The sequence below is a fragment of the Ziziphus jujuba genome, chromosome 3 (assembly GCF_031755915.1).
Source record: "Ziziphus jujuba cultivar Dongzao chromosome 3, ASM3175591v1".
NCBI lineage: Eukaryota > Viridiplantae > Streptophyta > Magnoliopsida > Rosales > Rhamnaceae > Ziziphus > Ziziphus jujuba.
The window spans coordinates 18,985,470-18,999,457 of NC_083381.1; the positions used below are offsets into that span (position 1 = coordinate 18,985,470).

Below are 13,988 nucleotides of genomic sequence, written 5' to 3' on the forward strand. Positions count from 1 at the left end.
TTCAATAAAATAGCAAAACAGAACAAAATATTTTCTTTCAAATTTGGAGAACACAGGTAATCTTCTTTGAACCATTTCAATTTCTACCTTCATAATCTAGAAAGCATATTACCTCCAAGGGGGTAAAATACTTTCTAGTTTCTGATCATCATAAAATATTAACTCAAAGTCATATTACTTTGAAGAGCTTGCTTATACAATGGAAGTAAATGAGAAGATTGACCTGTACAGCTTCAGAGTTGTAACATTAGAAGTTATCATGGGAAAGCATCCAGGAGACCTCATATCATCTCTGTTACTATCACCATTACTGGCTGTTGACGCTCTGCTTAAGGATGTACTGGATCAACGTCTCTCACCTCCAAGGGGGCAAATAGCAGACCAAGTAATCTTCATTGCAGAGATAGCATTTGCGTGCCTGCAACAAAGTCCACAGTTCCGTCCAACTATGAAGCAAGTATCTAAGAAGCTGTCAGCTCCATTATAATCACTATCAGAGCCATTTCATATTATTATAATAAAGCAGCGGTTTGATTCCCCAACATGGACATCCTAAACTGCTGGAATTTCTCCTTGTTTTATCTCATCAATTTGTGTTCATTTTCCTTCCGTATTTGTCCTAGATTATTTTTCTTTTCTTGTGTAACAAGATAGCCCGTGCTTGGATATACCAGGACTTTGTCATGTCTTGTTCTTAATGAGGAAACTGATTTTGTTGTCTCTAATGGAGAAAATTAAAACATGATCTGGTATTTCTCTGCGAGTTTTTTCTGAACAAAATAATTCCTAACACTCTTTAATTTACTAATAGATGGAACTGAAGCAAAATTTGCAGTCATGTAATATTTACTTAAACCATTTCTATATGTGACATTGTTTTTGGACCATAATTTCTAGCATGAGGCACACACTCTTATCCTGCTGCAACATCAATTATACTCCCAAGCCCTGCAAAAACAGATCCAAGTCTCACCTGGCCTTGCAATTATATATAATCCCAAAATGATCAAATGAATTGCAGTAAAATTACCTTTTTTTGTGCCCTTCAATGGTGCATTACCATCTCCAAAGAATATGGACAAAAATATGGTCTAAATTCAAATCAAATTTTGTACCCTGCAATGTTACATTCACGATTTTGGATTGCTTGGTTTTCCTGGGAACCAAGATCTTTTTACAAAGAGCTTAAGGCCATTTCAGTCATTCAATACTTCTCAAATAAAAGTTGGAACATAATACTCAAACCAACCAAACTATTTGACTACTATATAACGAAACGAATGGCAGTTCAGAAACTAATAGACCATCTAAATATTAACCTTATACAGTAAGAAAAATTTATAGAGCTACAAATTATAAATTCATCGAATATAAATGTCATAATTTCCCATAAAAATAGATAAGATATTTTTAAGTCAAAATATATATCGACACATGAACCACAATATTTTTATTATCTCCCTCCAACCCCATACTTGAAGGCCATAGCTCAGAGAGTGATTGATGGAATTCTTGTTTAACCAGTTGATTCCATTGTTAACCAGAACTACAAAACTAGATAAATATAAACATATTGATTTTGTGGAACTATCAGAATTCTTTGCAGAGTAATAAATAATATAATGGATATATAAATATCTCTGTTTCAAGTATTAATTTACAAGTAATTATAACAAAATTTATATTATCTATTGTTATGCTTGTGGACATATATTTATATATACGTAGAAATAACCAATTGCTTTACAGCAGACCATTGACAAAATTTCTATGACAATATCATATTTGTCTAATATAACCACATATTTGTATCTAAACATAGGAATTAATTTTTTAAATAATTTTCATATTCATCTAATTCCTATTATGTGAAACTTTCATTTCCTAACGTATGTCGGCCATTTATTGCAATATATTGTGTCAAATATATATAAGTCGATCGATCGGAGCAATTTTATTAAAACAAGTGAAAGTAAGTAAACTTGTTAAGGATTTTAACCAGTGCATTTAACAATTTTTATTTCAATCTGTGAAGATATAATCCACAAATGCATCTTGCAAAGGTCTGGTGTATGCATGAAGTCAACATTTGGAGAAGACTCGAGTTGATTAAATTGATGAGTCTCAGAAGAGCAAAACGCATCGTTTCATTTACTTGGAAATAAAGAAGGGCAAAGCAGTCATTTCCAGCATATTGTAACAGAATAATGGTATAAGTTGGACGACGTCGTTTTGAAGCTGGTGTGTAATATATATATGCACAGAACTCTTTCCTTTCGATAGAAGAAACAGAAATAACAGAAACCAGTCTTTCTTCAAGCTTGTGAACGAGAGAGGAGCTCCAAGATTCTTCTTTACCTTTTCTTTAATTGTATTCTTTTCTGAGTGAGAAATAATCTCTAAGTGAGATTGAGTGATTGTTGAAAGGGTGTATACTGGGGCTTTGGATTTTGGTGTGTATGTTTTCTATGTGAAAACCTGTGTGTATACCAAAGGTGTTAGTTTGTGTAACTACTGCAAGATCAATAAGAGATCAGAAGCTCTCACCAAAGCAACGAGGACGTAGGTCATCTTGACCGAACCTCGATAAGTCCTGTTGTGTTTGTTGTGTTAGGATTTTCTAACACAATCTTACTTAAAACTAACCAATAATTTTCTCACAATGAACATTTGTTAGTTCAAAATATACAGGAATAATATATTCTCAATTTAATTAAGAAATGATCAAATGTTGTTCTCTAAAACTTCAAAGGTGACTTATTAATCAGGTATTAATTTGTTTTTTTAAAGTTAATGAAATACTTATTTTCCATCATCCAAAAATAAGAAAAATCCGTCACTCTGCAGTGGTGTTTGGCTGCTCGGCAGTTTTTTTTGTTAGGATCCTATTCGGCAATTGATTATAAGTTTTTGAGGTTTCGATTTGTTAATGTTTAATTTATTTCTAAGTGGAATTATGAAGTTGGGAAAAAGATAGCTCATTAGAGAGGTCTCAAGACTAGTGTATTAGAGTTGTTAGTCTTTGCAGGTGAACAAGTCTGCAAAGACTTGTTAATGTCAAAAAGGAAAAACGAAAAACGAAGAAAAAAAACCAGCAAAAATTTTATTTTAAAAAACAATGATTAGTGTATTAGACTTGTTAGTCTAGTATTTGCAGGTCAAAAAGGGAAAACGAAGAAAATAAGAAGAAAAAAATAGTGCCTATGTGCGAAGCAAACTCTTTTCCCATTTTGAATAAACTTTACAAGGGGAAGATGCAGGGAAATTTCTTCTCAAATCTGAGGAAGAATAATCAACAACTACTTTATCATGGTGTTGCCTTTATTATTGTCTCATGTTTCATTAGTCATAGCTGGTTGCTTATTAATTAATTAATTTATTCATTAGTGATAAAGAATTTAATGGAATAGAGCTTGAGTACTGAACCAATAGTGCGTTGACTTTGATTGAAGAATTCTGGCATGGCATGAATTCTGCAATTTTGATCGGGTCAAATAGTGTGTCTAATGGTGCAAAAACACAATCTGTCATTGTGTGTGGTCACTCAAATATCATGAAAACATCTGAATGCTAAACATTAAGATTTCCTACCAAAATTTTCAATAATTAATTGCTGACAGGACGAAGAATGCACAAAGACAAAGCAAATGAACCAAATGTTACGTACAATGGAATGGGGCCGACTGCAGTGGATGCTAGAAAAACAAGGAATTTCGTGGCAAAGCAAAGTGGACTAGTGGAAGACCACTATCATTTTGGAAAAACTGCCATGCGTGAAGAAAGGGGAATAAAAACATGTTTAATTATACTCTCCACTCAGCAATGAATGAAATATTGACAATCAACCTTATTGTTCATTGTCAATACTTAACAGATCAATGTCTTATGTAACATGTTTTAATGTTATAAAGAAAAGAAAAGGAAAAAAATAAATAAAAATAAGGGAGGCTTTTTCTTTTGTGAAAACAGAACAAAACAGAGCATTTACCCTGCCTAGCAAATCTACTCTAACAGGGACGATTTAACTGGATAAGCATAAGAAATTTCTCCACTAGTACTAAGATTTGAAAATTATGGAAAGTAGCTAGAGAAAGTGCTTTATTTAATTCTATAGACAAAAAAAACACATTCTTTTAGTGTATTACAAACTCTAATTTGTAATAGACAAACTTTATATAGAGAAAGAGAAAAGCGTGAGCAAATTAAGTTAGAGGTACTTAAGAAGCACAAAAGCCATTCAGAAAAGAATATACAACGGAATTGAGAAATTTATTAATTTTGACAAACATGTCTAATTTGTGTCTTTTATTATCCTTCAACTAAAAATAAAAGGAAAAAAGAAAAGGAAATCAAGGCCTTGGTCAGAAAGCAGATCATATTTAGATTGGTTCGTATAGAACCACTTGATATGGGCCGGGACGAGCCGAAAAGATTAGGAAATATACCTACAGGTCGATTAGAAGCATAAAGTCATGAAAAAAAAAAAAAAAAAATTCAAAGACACAAGCAGATTCACTTTCATAGAAACCATGTTAAATACATTAACAGAAAATGATCATTGTCCTGGTTGGAAAGCAATTACTTAGGTTGCAAAGCAATTTGTTCATAACGGGTGTTAATAACAGTGTTTATGATCCGAGGATTCAAATTTAGGCTTTCTAAGAAATATTGAATATTTCTCTACTGGATTGTCACGAGGGGACATCTTAATCAATATTATTGATTTTCTCTAAAATGACAAAGACATTTATTTTCATCACCTACGCATATCTCTAAAGTCGTGGTCCTTGGCAATGAATTAAAAGACAAATAAAAAAACGAAAGCAATTATTATGACGACTTTGATATGGGGAAGTGCACAAATAGAAAGCCATTAGTCAATTGTCAAAAGAAAAATCAAACAGAATTGTAAATTCATTTCCATAAACAATATATAGGTATCTTGGTCATTAGCAAAATAAGAAAACGACATGACTCAGAGACAATAAATTCATACAAACATATTTGGATTTCTACTTAAGTTGTTTTTGAGGTAGTTTTACTTTACTTATTTACATTAATAGTCTGCTCATATATATAATTTAATATGTATATCTAAACAATGTAACATGGCCTTGCAATTATTTATAATCTCAACTGTAATCAAATGCAAATTAAAGAATAGGAAATATTTTATTTACATCTATTCAGTTTTGTCGTAATTACAATTAAATTCATGTTTATAAAAAACAATATAAGCAGAACTCATCTATCAATTTTTATCTATTAATTTTTTATAATTAAAAATCATAAGTTTAATCACGACAGATTGGAGGGGTTCTAAATAAAATTTATCCATTAAAATATGAAATGGGATGTTATAATTTCCCAAACAAAGAGACAAGTTTTTTTTTTCTTTATTCAAAAGTAAATATATATATATATATATACACGAAACATGAATCATAGTTTTTATTAATGTCATAATTTCCCTCAAGAGTATTTTTAAATACAGTGTATATATTAGCGGCCAGATTAGGTTTAGCTACTTATATCGTCCAATGTCGCAATCCCTGGTCAGGCAGTTCCTTAGAAGATGTAATTCACAGGTTCAAACTCATGTTAAAGACCTGTAAGTGGTCGAAAAGTCGAAAAATAACAAGCATTAGATACAAACTCCTTTAAGATATCAATTCCATGACTAAAAAGTGATAGATACAAACTTTGTAACAGAGTACTTAAATGTATTTACCTAATACGAAAATCATAATCATAATGATCAAAGACTGTTCTTTTACTCAAAACCAATTGAATTGGAAGGCTAGTCTCATATTCTTAGTTGCCATCATGATCATTATCATCATCAACATTTTGTTGGATCCTTCTTCCTCTGTCACTGCAAGTGTTATTACACCCAGGCACGAACTGTCCAAGAACAAGAAGGACAAGGACAAGTAAAAGGACACAGAATTTTTTTTTTTAAATATCAAAATGATTAGTTTCTTTTCCAACCCCTAGACTTAAAAGGGGCATGTTTCAGAGATTTTAAGCAGACCTCTAAAATATATTACAATGATTTTCTGGAAAAGGAAAGGTAAAACAAACTGTTTGATTGACTATCAATTTTCTGGTAATGAAGCCTTTCTTGCTTAAAATGAAAATGGCTCTCAGAATTCTCTTCAGAGTATTATATAATATAGAAGATACATAAAGCTAAACAAAATCTCTCTGTTTCAAGTATTAATTCACAAGTAAATAAAAGAAAATTTGTTTTATCTTTTGTTAAGCTTGTTTCATCCTCTCTATCTCTGGTGTATACTATTGCTTGAAACACATACGATGTACTTAGAACATAGATTTGATTTAGTCCAATTGTATTGTGTTAACTAAACTTATATTAGTTCAATATATTTGGACTAAATTTACAGTAATCTAGATTGGTTCTATATTTTAAAATTTACCAAGTGTACATAAAATTTCTTCCTTGGAGATGAATGTATTTGTTAACTTTTAATCCGATCCTTTATTTTATTTTATTTTATTTTTTAATTTAATAATGTTACTGATAAAACGATAAAACTTCAAAGTGAGAGATATATTAGAAGCTAAAAGTCACAGTCTAGTAAAGCAGGTCATTACAGTATTTAATAGATTACTCTTTCTGTAACATGTTTATCAATGGAGTAAAAAGGACTTCCCGACCTTTTGATTTTTATATTAATTTACAAATAACAGTAAAAAATAATAATGAAGAAAAAATAAAGATAAGACTTCGAAGTGAGAGATATATTGGAAACTAAAAGTCATTGTCTAGTAAAGCAGGTCATTACAGTACATAATATAGATCACTCTTACTGTAACATGTTTATCAATGGCGTAAAAAGGACTTCCCAACCTTTCGATTTTTATATCAATGTACAAATAACAGTAAAAAAACAATAATAAAGGAAAAAAAATAAAGATAAAACAGAGTCTTTTTCTTTTGTCTTACATACCAGTCAAATCTAGCAGTGATAAACACAAAAACAGGGGGGAAAAAAAAAAACAGAGCATTTCTCTTCTAAGTGAGTACCTAATCTGCTTCTATGCATAGACACAAACTAAAAACACGTTCTTTTTGTCTATTATGAACTCTACATTAGTAATTGACACACTTAATATGGAAAAAGAGATTAGCAAATTAAGTTGGAGGTTCTTAAGTTCAGAAGCATGAAAGCCATTTAGAAGGTAAATTCAAAGAAATCATAAAATTCATTAGTCAATAGACACACACAAAATTACACACTCTACTTGATAGACGTGCCTAATATGGAGATGAGGAAAATTCAAAGAAATCATGAAACCATTGATTTTGACAAATATATCTAATTAGTGCCTTTATATCCATGAAAAATAAATGAAAAACAAAAAAGAAAAAAATTAAGTTCTTGGTCAGAAAGAAGATATTTAGATTGGCTGGTTAAGAACCACTTGGGATAAAAAAGAGGTAAACTGGAAGCACAAAGTCACTCAAAAGGAAAAGAATCAAAGAAACCAATAAACTCATTTTTCATAAACCGTGCTGAATACATTAAGAGAAAACGAATTGTGCTGGTTGGAAAGCAATTACTTATATTGGTTTTTTTCAAACCACTTGATATGTGGAAGACTTAAGACTTAAGAGGTAAAGCATATTCAGAGGTCAAGAAGAAGCTGAAGTACACTCAAAATGAAAAAAGTCAAAGAAATTTTTTATTATCATTTTCTGTAAATCGACTTGGCGAATACGACGGGCAAAAATAGATAGCAGCATGATTTAGACTTTTACATTTATGCTTTTATAATTGGCTTGTTCAAATAATAAGTAGCCTTCTCTTTTTGTTTTTTTTTCTTTTTTTTTTCCAACATAAATAAAAGAAAAAAAAAAAAAAACACCAAGCAGCTTACCATTTCAGTTTGTTTATAAAATAAAACTAATTTTGATAAACATTATAAATTTTACCATAAAATAAAATTAAAATAAAAAAACCCACATGATTCATAAACTCTAATTTCATACCTATAATAAACCATATTAATTAATTTTAATTTCTACTTTGTTTTTAAGGCATTTTTATTACATTCAAAATCTGCTCTTATAATTTAATATATACATCTCCACAAATGTCCAGTTAAAACAATAAAGTAAATGGAGATAAAAGAAATAAACAATAAATAAACCTAATAGAACCCCCCAAAAAAAAATTATGTATAAAAGGTAAAATGTGAACAAATAAAAACATTAAAAAAAAGAAGTTAAATATATAATTAAAAATTATAATAATAATAACAATGGATTAAACTATTTTTTTATACAATTTAAAATATAAATATTTTTCTTTGAAAAAAGATACCGAACAAATACGTCTAACCTTTCAATTAAAAAAAGGAATAAAAACAATTATTTATTTTGAATTTCTTTTACCTCAAGAATACTTATTTCCCTTTTTTTTTAAAGGATAACCATAACAGCATACCTTCTAGTTTAAAATTTTGTAGGATCACTATTCAATTTTCATTTTTTGCACAAACTTACCTTCTAGTTGTATTTTGCCTGCAATTTATTATTATTATTTTTACCTTAAAATAGGTTGTAAAAACCCAATATTCAAAAATAAGAATAAAAAAACAACCTTGTTAATAAAAGAAGACCATTTCATTTAAAAATTAGGAAAACTCAAATAAAACCACCAAAAATTCTCTCGTACACATATACCAATGCTTCTTTGAGACTCATAATCTATGTAATGTTGGTGCTATAGACATGTTCGTATGCACATGTGTCCTTGTTGCTTCATGTGTGCATTGAAGAATCTATCAAACTCCGACTTTGAATTCTCGCAGCGTTTATGGGGGCTTCCGCAATTACTCCCATCCCATCTTTGCACAGTGTTGCATTGCAGATAAAGATGGTGATGGCAGACTGGGATCAAATTTGCAAACGGTGTTTTTGTCTTCTGACCAAACAATTTTGACTTTAATTATCCATTTTGAAATGAAAAATGATAAATTGCAATAAAAAAGTAACTGGTAGGTAAGTTTCTCTTTTTATTAAAAAAAAAAAAAACACACACACACACACACACAAAAATACAATGGCTATATTGCAAAAGTTTTAAACTAGGAGGCACGTTATTGAAATTTTCCCTTCTTTTTTTTTTTAAATTAATAAAATGTTCCCACCCTATATATATTCGAAAGGAACCCAAGGCATTCTTAATTCCATAATCAAAGTTCAAAAATTATCAAGTCCATGGCACCTTGCATTCTAAACCTCGTTGTACGGTCACTTGCTCAGTTTTTGTTGTTTATCATCGTTCTACTGTTTCTTCTTTGTTCTTCTAGTACTTGTTTTGCAATAAGTGGAGAGGCAGAGGCCCTTGTGAAATGGAAGGACAGCCTTGATATGAATCCAACTACTCATTCTCTTCTCCGCTCTTGGAATCTCAATTCTACTCATTCAACTTCTCATCATCTCTATAACAATACTCCTTGTACCTGGGTTGGGATCACGTGTAACAATTTTGGAAGTGTCATCAATATTACTCTTCACAGCAGTAATTTGAAAGGTACGCTTCACAACTTCAACTTCTCCTCCTTTCCCAACTTACTCGTGCTTAGCCTATATAACAACTCCCTTTATGGAAGTATCCCCATGCACATTGGAAACCTTTCCACACTCACCTCACTTGATATGGGGTTCAATCATCTCTCCGGAAACATTCCTTCCCAAATATGCCTTTTGCCAAGATTACGTTTCCTTGCTTTTCCTAACAATTATTTGAATGGCTTTATACCACCTCAAATAGGCATGTTGGTGTCTCTTGAAGTGATTTATGCTTATAGTAACAATCTTTCAGGTTCAATTCCTATGTCCATTGGAAACTTGAGCAAGTTAACTGAATTGAGTCTTAGTGGAAACAAAATAGTTGGTTCCATCCCCAATGAGATTGGACAGCTCAAATCACTCACTATCCTTTATTTGAATGATAACCAACTCACTGGCCCAATTGTTGTGTCTATTGGAAACTTAAGTAGGTTAACTGATTTGGCATTTAGTGGAAACAAAATAGTTGGGTCCATTCCCAATGAGATTGGACAGCTTACATCACTCACTACCCTTTATTTGTATGATAACCAACTCAGTGGCTCAATTCCGATATCCATTGAAAACTTGAGCAAGTTGACTAAATTGAGCCTTGGTGGAAATAAAATAGTTGGGTCCATCCCCAGTGAGATTGGACAATTTAAATCACTCACTATCCTTTATTTGTATGATAACCAACTCACTGGTTTAATTCCTGTGTCCTTTGGAAACTTGAGGAAGTTAACTGGTTTGGAACTTAGTGGAAACAAAATAGTTGGGTCCATTCCCAATGAGATTGGACAGCTTAAATTACTCACTATCCTTTTTTTGTATGATAACCAACTTAGTGGCTCAATTCCTATATCCATTGGAAACTTGAGCAAGTTAACTGAATTGAGCCTTGGTGGAAACAAAATAGTTGGGTCCATCCCCAATGAGATCAGACAGCTTAAATCACTCACAGTCCTTGATTTGAATGATAACCAACTCACTGGCCCAATTCCTGTGTCCATTGGAAACTTAAGCAAGTTAACTGATTTGGAACTTGTTGGAAACAAAATAGTTGGGTCCATTCCCAATGAGATTGGACAACTTAAATCACTCACTACCCTTTATTTGTATGATAACCAACTCAGTGGCTCAATTCCTATGTCCATTGGAAACTTGAGCAAGTTAATTGAATTGAGGCTTGGTGGAAACAAAATAGTTGGGTGCATCACCAATGAGATAGGGCAGCTTAAATCACTCTCTATCCTTTATTTGTCTGATAACCAACTCATTGGCTCAATTCCTATGTCCATTGGAAACTTGAGCAGGTTAACTGCTTTGGAACTCGGTGGAAACAAAATAGTTGGGTCCATTCCAAATAATATTTGTCTTAATGGGAAGCTTACATGGTTTACAGCAGGTGATAACAACTTTAGAGGTTCCATTCCAAAAAGCATAAGAAACTGCAGTTCATTAGTCCACCTTTCAGTTGGTGGAAATCAACTAATAGGAAATATATCTCAAGAATTCGGAATATACCCAGACCTGGATTATATGGACTTGAGCACCAATAAGTTTTTTGGAGAACTTTCCAAAAACTGGGGACGGTTTGCAAAACTCACGATGTTGAACATCTCCAACAATAAAATTTCAGGTAGGCTACCTCCTGAACTTAGGAAGGCAACTCAATTACGGGAACTTGACCTCTCATCCAACCTTCTCGTAGGTAAAATTCCTAAGGAATTGGGACAACTGAAATTGTTGTACATTCTCAAGCTCAACAATAATTCCCTTTCTAGCAATGTTCCTGGAGAAATTGGAATGATATCGGACCTTGAAACACTTGATCTTGCAGCCAACCAATTGAGTGGACCAATTCCCATGCATTTGGAGCACTGTTCAAAACTACTGCATTTAAACTTGAGGAATAACAAATTCAGTGGAAATATTCGCTTCCAACTTGGGAATCTACTCTCCCTTGAAAATCTGGATCTAAGTAATAATTTTCTTTCAGGAGAGTTGCCTTCGGAGCTTGGTCATTTGGATAAGCTAGAAACATTTAACCTCTCACACAACAATCTGTCAGGCTCAATACCATCCATGTTTAACGAATTGTTAAGCTTGACAACTGTTGATATATCCTACAATCAGTTAGAAGGTCCTCTTCCCCACATCAAAGCTTTCACTGAAGCTCCAATGGAAGCCTTGGAAGGTAATAAAGGATTGTGCGGCAACAACACTAGTTTGAAGCCTTGCCTCACACCTAAAGATAAAAATAGAAATCAAGCTGTAATTGCAATCATAGTATCCATCTCCGGCATTCTATTTTTATTGTTTATCATTGTTGGGATGCTTTTTATTTGCCAAAAAAGAGTGACGAATATGGTTGAACCAAGAGAAACACAAACTGAAGCTTTCTTTACTGCATGGAACCACGATGGGAAAAAAGTTCATGAAGAAATAGTTGCAGCAACAGAGAATTTTGATTCCAAATATTGCATTGGAGTTGGAGAGAATGGTAGTGTGTATAAAACACTACTATCAACTGGTCAAATTGTTGCTGTGAAAAAGTTCCATGAGAATGATGGAATAGACCATCAACAAGCTTTCAAAAGCGAGACAAGTATTTTGCCAAAAGTGCGCCATCGAAACATCATCAAGATTTTTGGATTTTGTGTGCATACAAGATACTCATTTTTGGTGTATGAGTTCATGGAAATGGGAAGTTTGGTAAAGATATTGAGCGACAATGAAAAGGCAATGGAGTTGGAATGGCTCAAGAGAGTGAATATTGTCAAAGGTTTGGCAAATGCGACATGCTATCTACACCATGAATGTTTACCAGCTATAGTCCACAGAGACATATCTAGTAAGAATGTTCTGTTGGATGATGATTGTGAAGCTCACATTTCTGACTTTGGTTCTGCTACAACTTTAGATCCAGACTCATCAAATTGGACTCCATTTGCAGGAACCTTGGGTTACTCAGCCCCAGGTAGGTATTCCATCAAAGTTCCATCTTAATTCCACAATTCATTTTTTGATCTTTTTGGTAACCAGGAAATGTCATGTTTTTTCATTTCGACAAAAAAAATATCATTTGATCAATAGATATTGTGGCTTTTTTTTCCCCTTTTTTTGGTCAAAACAAGAACTAAGAAGTTCCTGGAAAAAACATAAGACAGCTGGTTTACATGCTTAGCAAAAGGATTTCAAACCAGATCACATTACTTGTAGTTTTTACCTATTTTCCTTTTTCATACGACTTCAAGAACAGACTTACCTAGAAATAGTCCTTTTTGTATATTTACTAGATAATAGAGAGGTTAAACTAATGGTTTGACTATATTCTTTATATGCACTTTCAAGGTCTCTACTTGCATGTTTAGAAGAAGTTGTATACAATTTATTTTACCGACTACCATGAAGGAAATGTTACTAACTTTTTGGCATTTGGCATATGCAAAGTATCTCATCATTGGAAAATATTAACTGCAATTCATATTTCTTTGAAGAGCTTGCTTATACAATGGAAGTAAATGAGAAGATTGATGTCTACAGCTTCGGAGTTGTTGCATTAGAATCTCTCATGGGAGAGCATCCTGGAGACCTCATATCATCTCTGTTATCATCACCATTACATGCTGCTGATGTTCTGCTTAAGGATGTACTTGACCAACGTCTCTCACCTCCAAAGCGGCAAATAGCAGACCAAGTGGTCTCCATTGCAGAAATAGCATTTGTGTGCGTGCGACAAAGTCCACAGTCACGACCAACTATGAAGCAAGTATCTCAGAAGCTGTCAACTCCATTACAATCATTGTCAGTTCCTTTTCATATGGTTACAATAAAGCAGCTGTTTGAGTCCCCAGCATGGACATCCTAAATTTTCTGCAATTTCTCCTTGTTTTAGATTGTCTACATGTCTGTGTGCATTTTCTTTCACTCTGTCTTTCTTCGTTTGTCACTGGGTTGTTTTCCTTTTCTTGCTTATTATGGACAAGACTTGGCAGTGTAACGTCTTAATGAGTAAAGAGACTTTATTTATCTGGCTTCTTCTATTTCCCTGATTTTGGATAAACAATTTCATGAGTCTCTTTAGTTTGCTAATAGATAGAGCCAAAGCTAAATTTGCTGTCATTTAAATTCCAAATGTCATATAATATTTACTAAAACCATTTCCACAGAAGGTAGTTTTTGTCCATAATATATCATGAGCGACAAGCTCTTTGTCTACCTGCATCAACAATTATGATCACAAGCCTTGTAAGCAGGCTCAAGATTCATCTGGCCTTGCAGTTAGTTATCTGAACCGTGATCAAATGCAAATTAAATATCAAATGGGATGTCACATTTTGCCCATCAAAGGGCAAAGGTTTTTTATTTCTTACTTTGTATGTCAAACTATACATATAAA

General features: G+C 32.6%; 1 protein-coding gene across 1 annotated transcript; it reads left to right on the forward strand.

Moving 5' to 3' along the window:
* Nucleotides 1-9,250: 9,250 nt before the first annotated feature.
* On the forward strand, nucleotides 9,251-13,741 carry LOC107422039 (probable leucine-rich repeat receptor-like protein kinase At1g35710). The gene is made up of 2 exons (XM_048476665.2): nucleotides 9,251-12,566; nucleotides 13,087-13,741. The coding sequence occupies exons 1-2, from the start codon at nucleotides 9,251-9,253 to the stop codon at nucleotides 13,455-13,457; spliced, it is 3,687 nt and encodes a 1,228-aa protein (XP_048332622.2). The 3' UTR covers nucleotides 13,458-13,741.
* The last annotated feature ends 247 nt before the right edge of the window (nucleotides 13,742-13,988 follow it).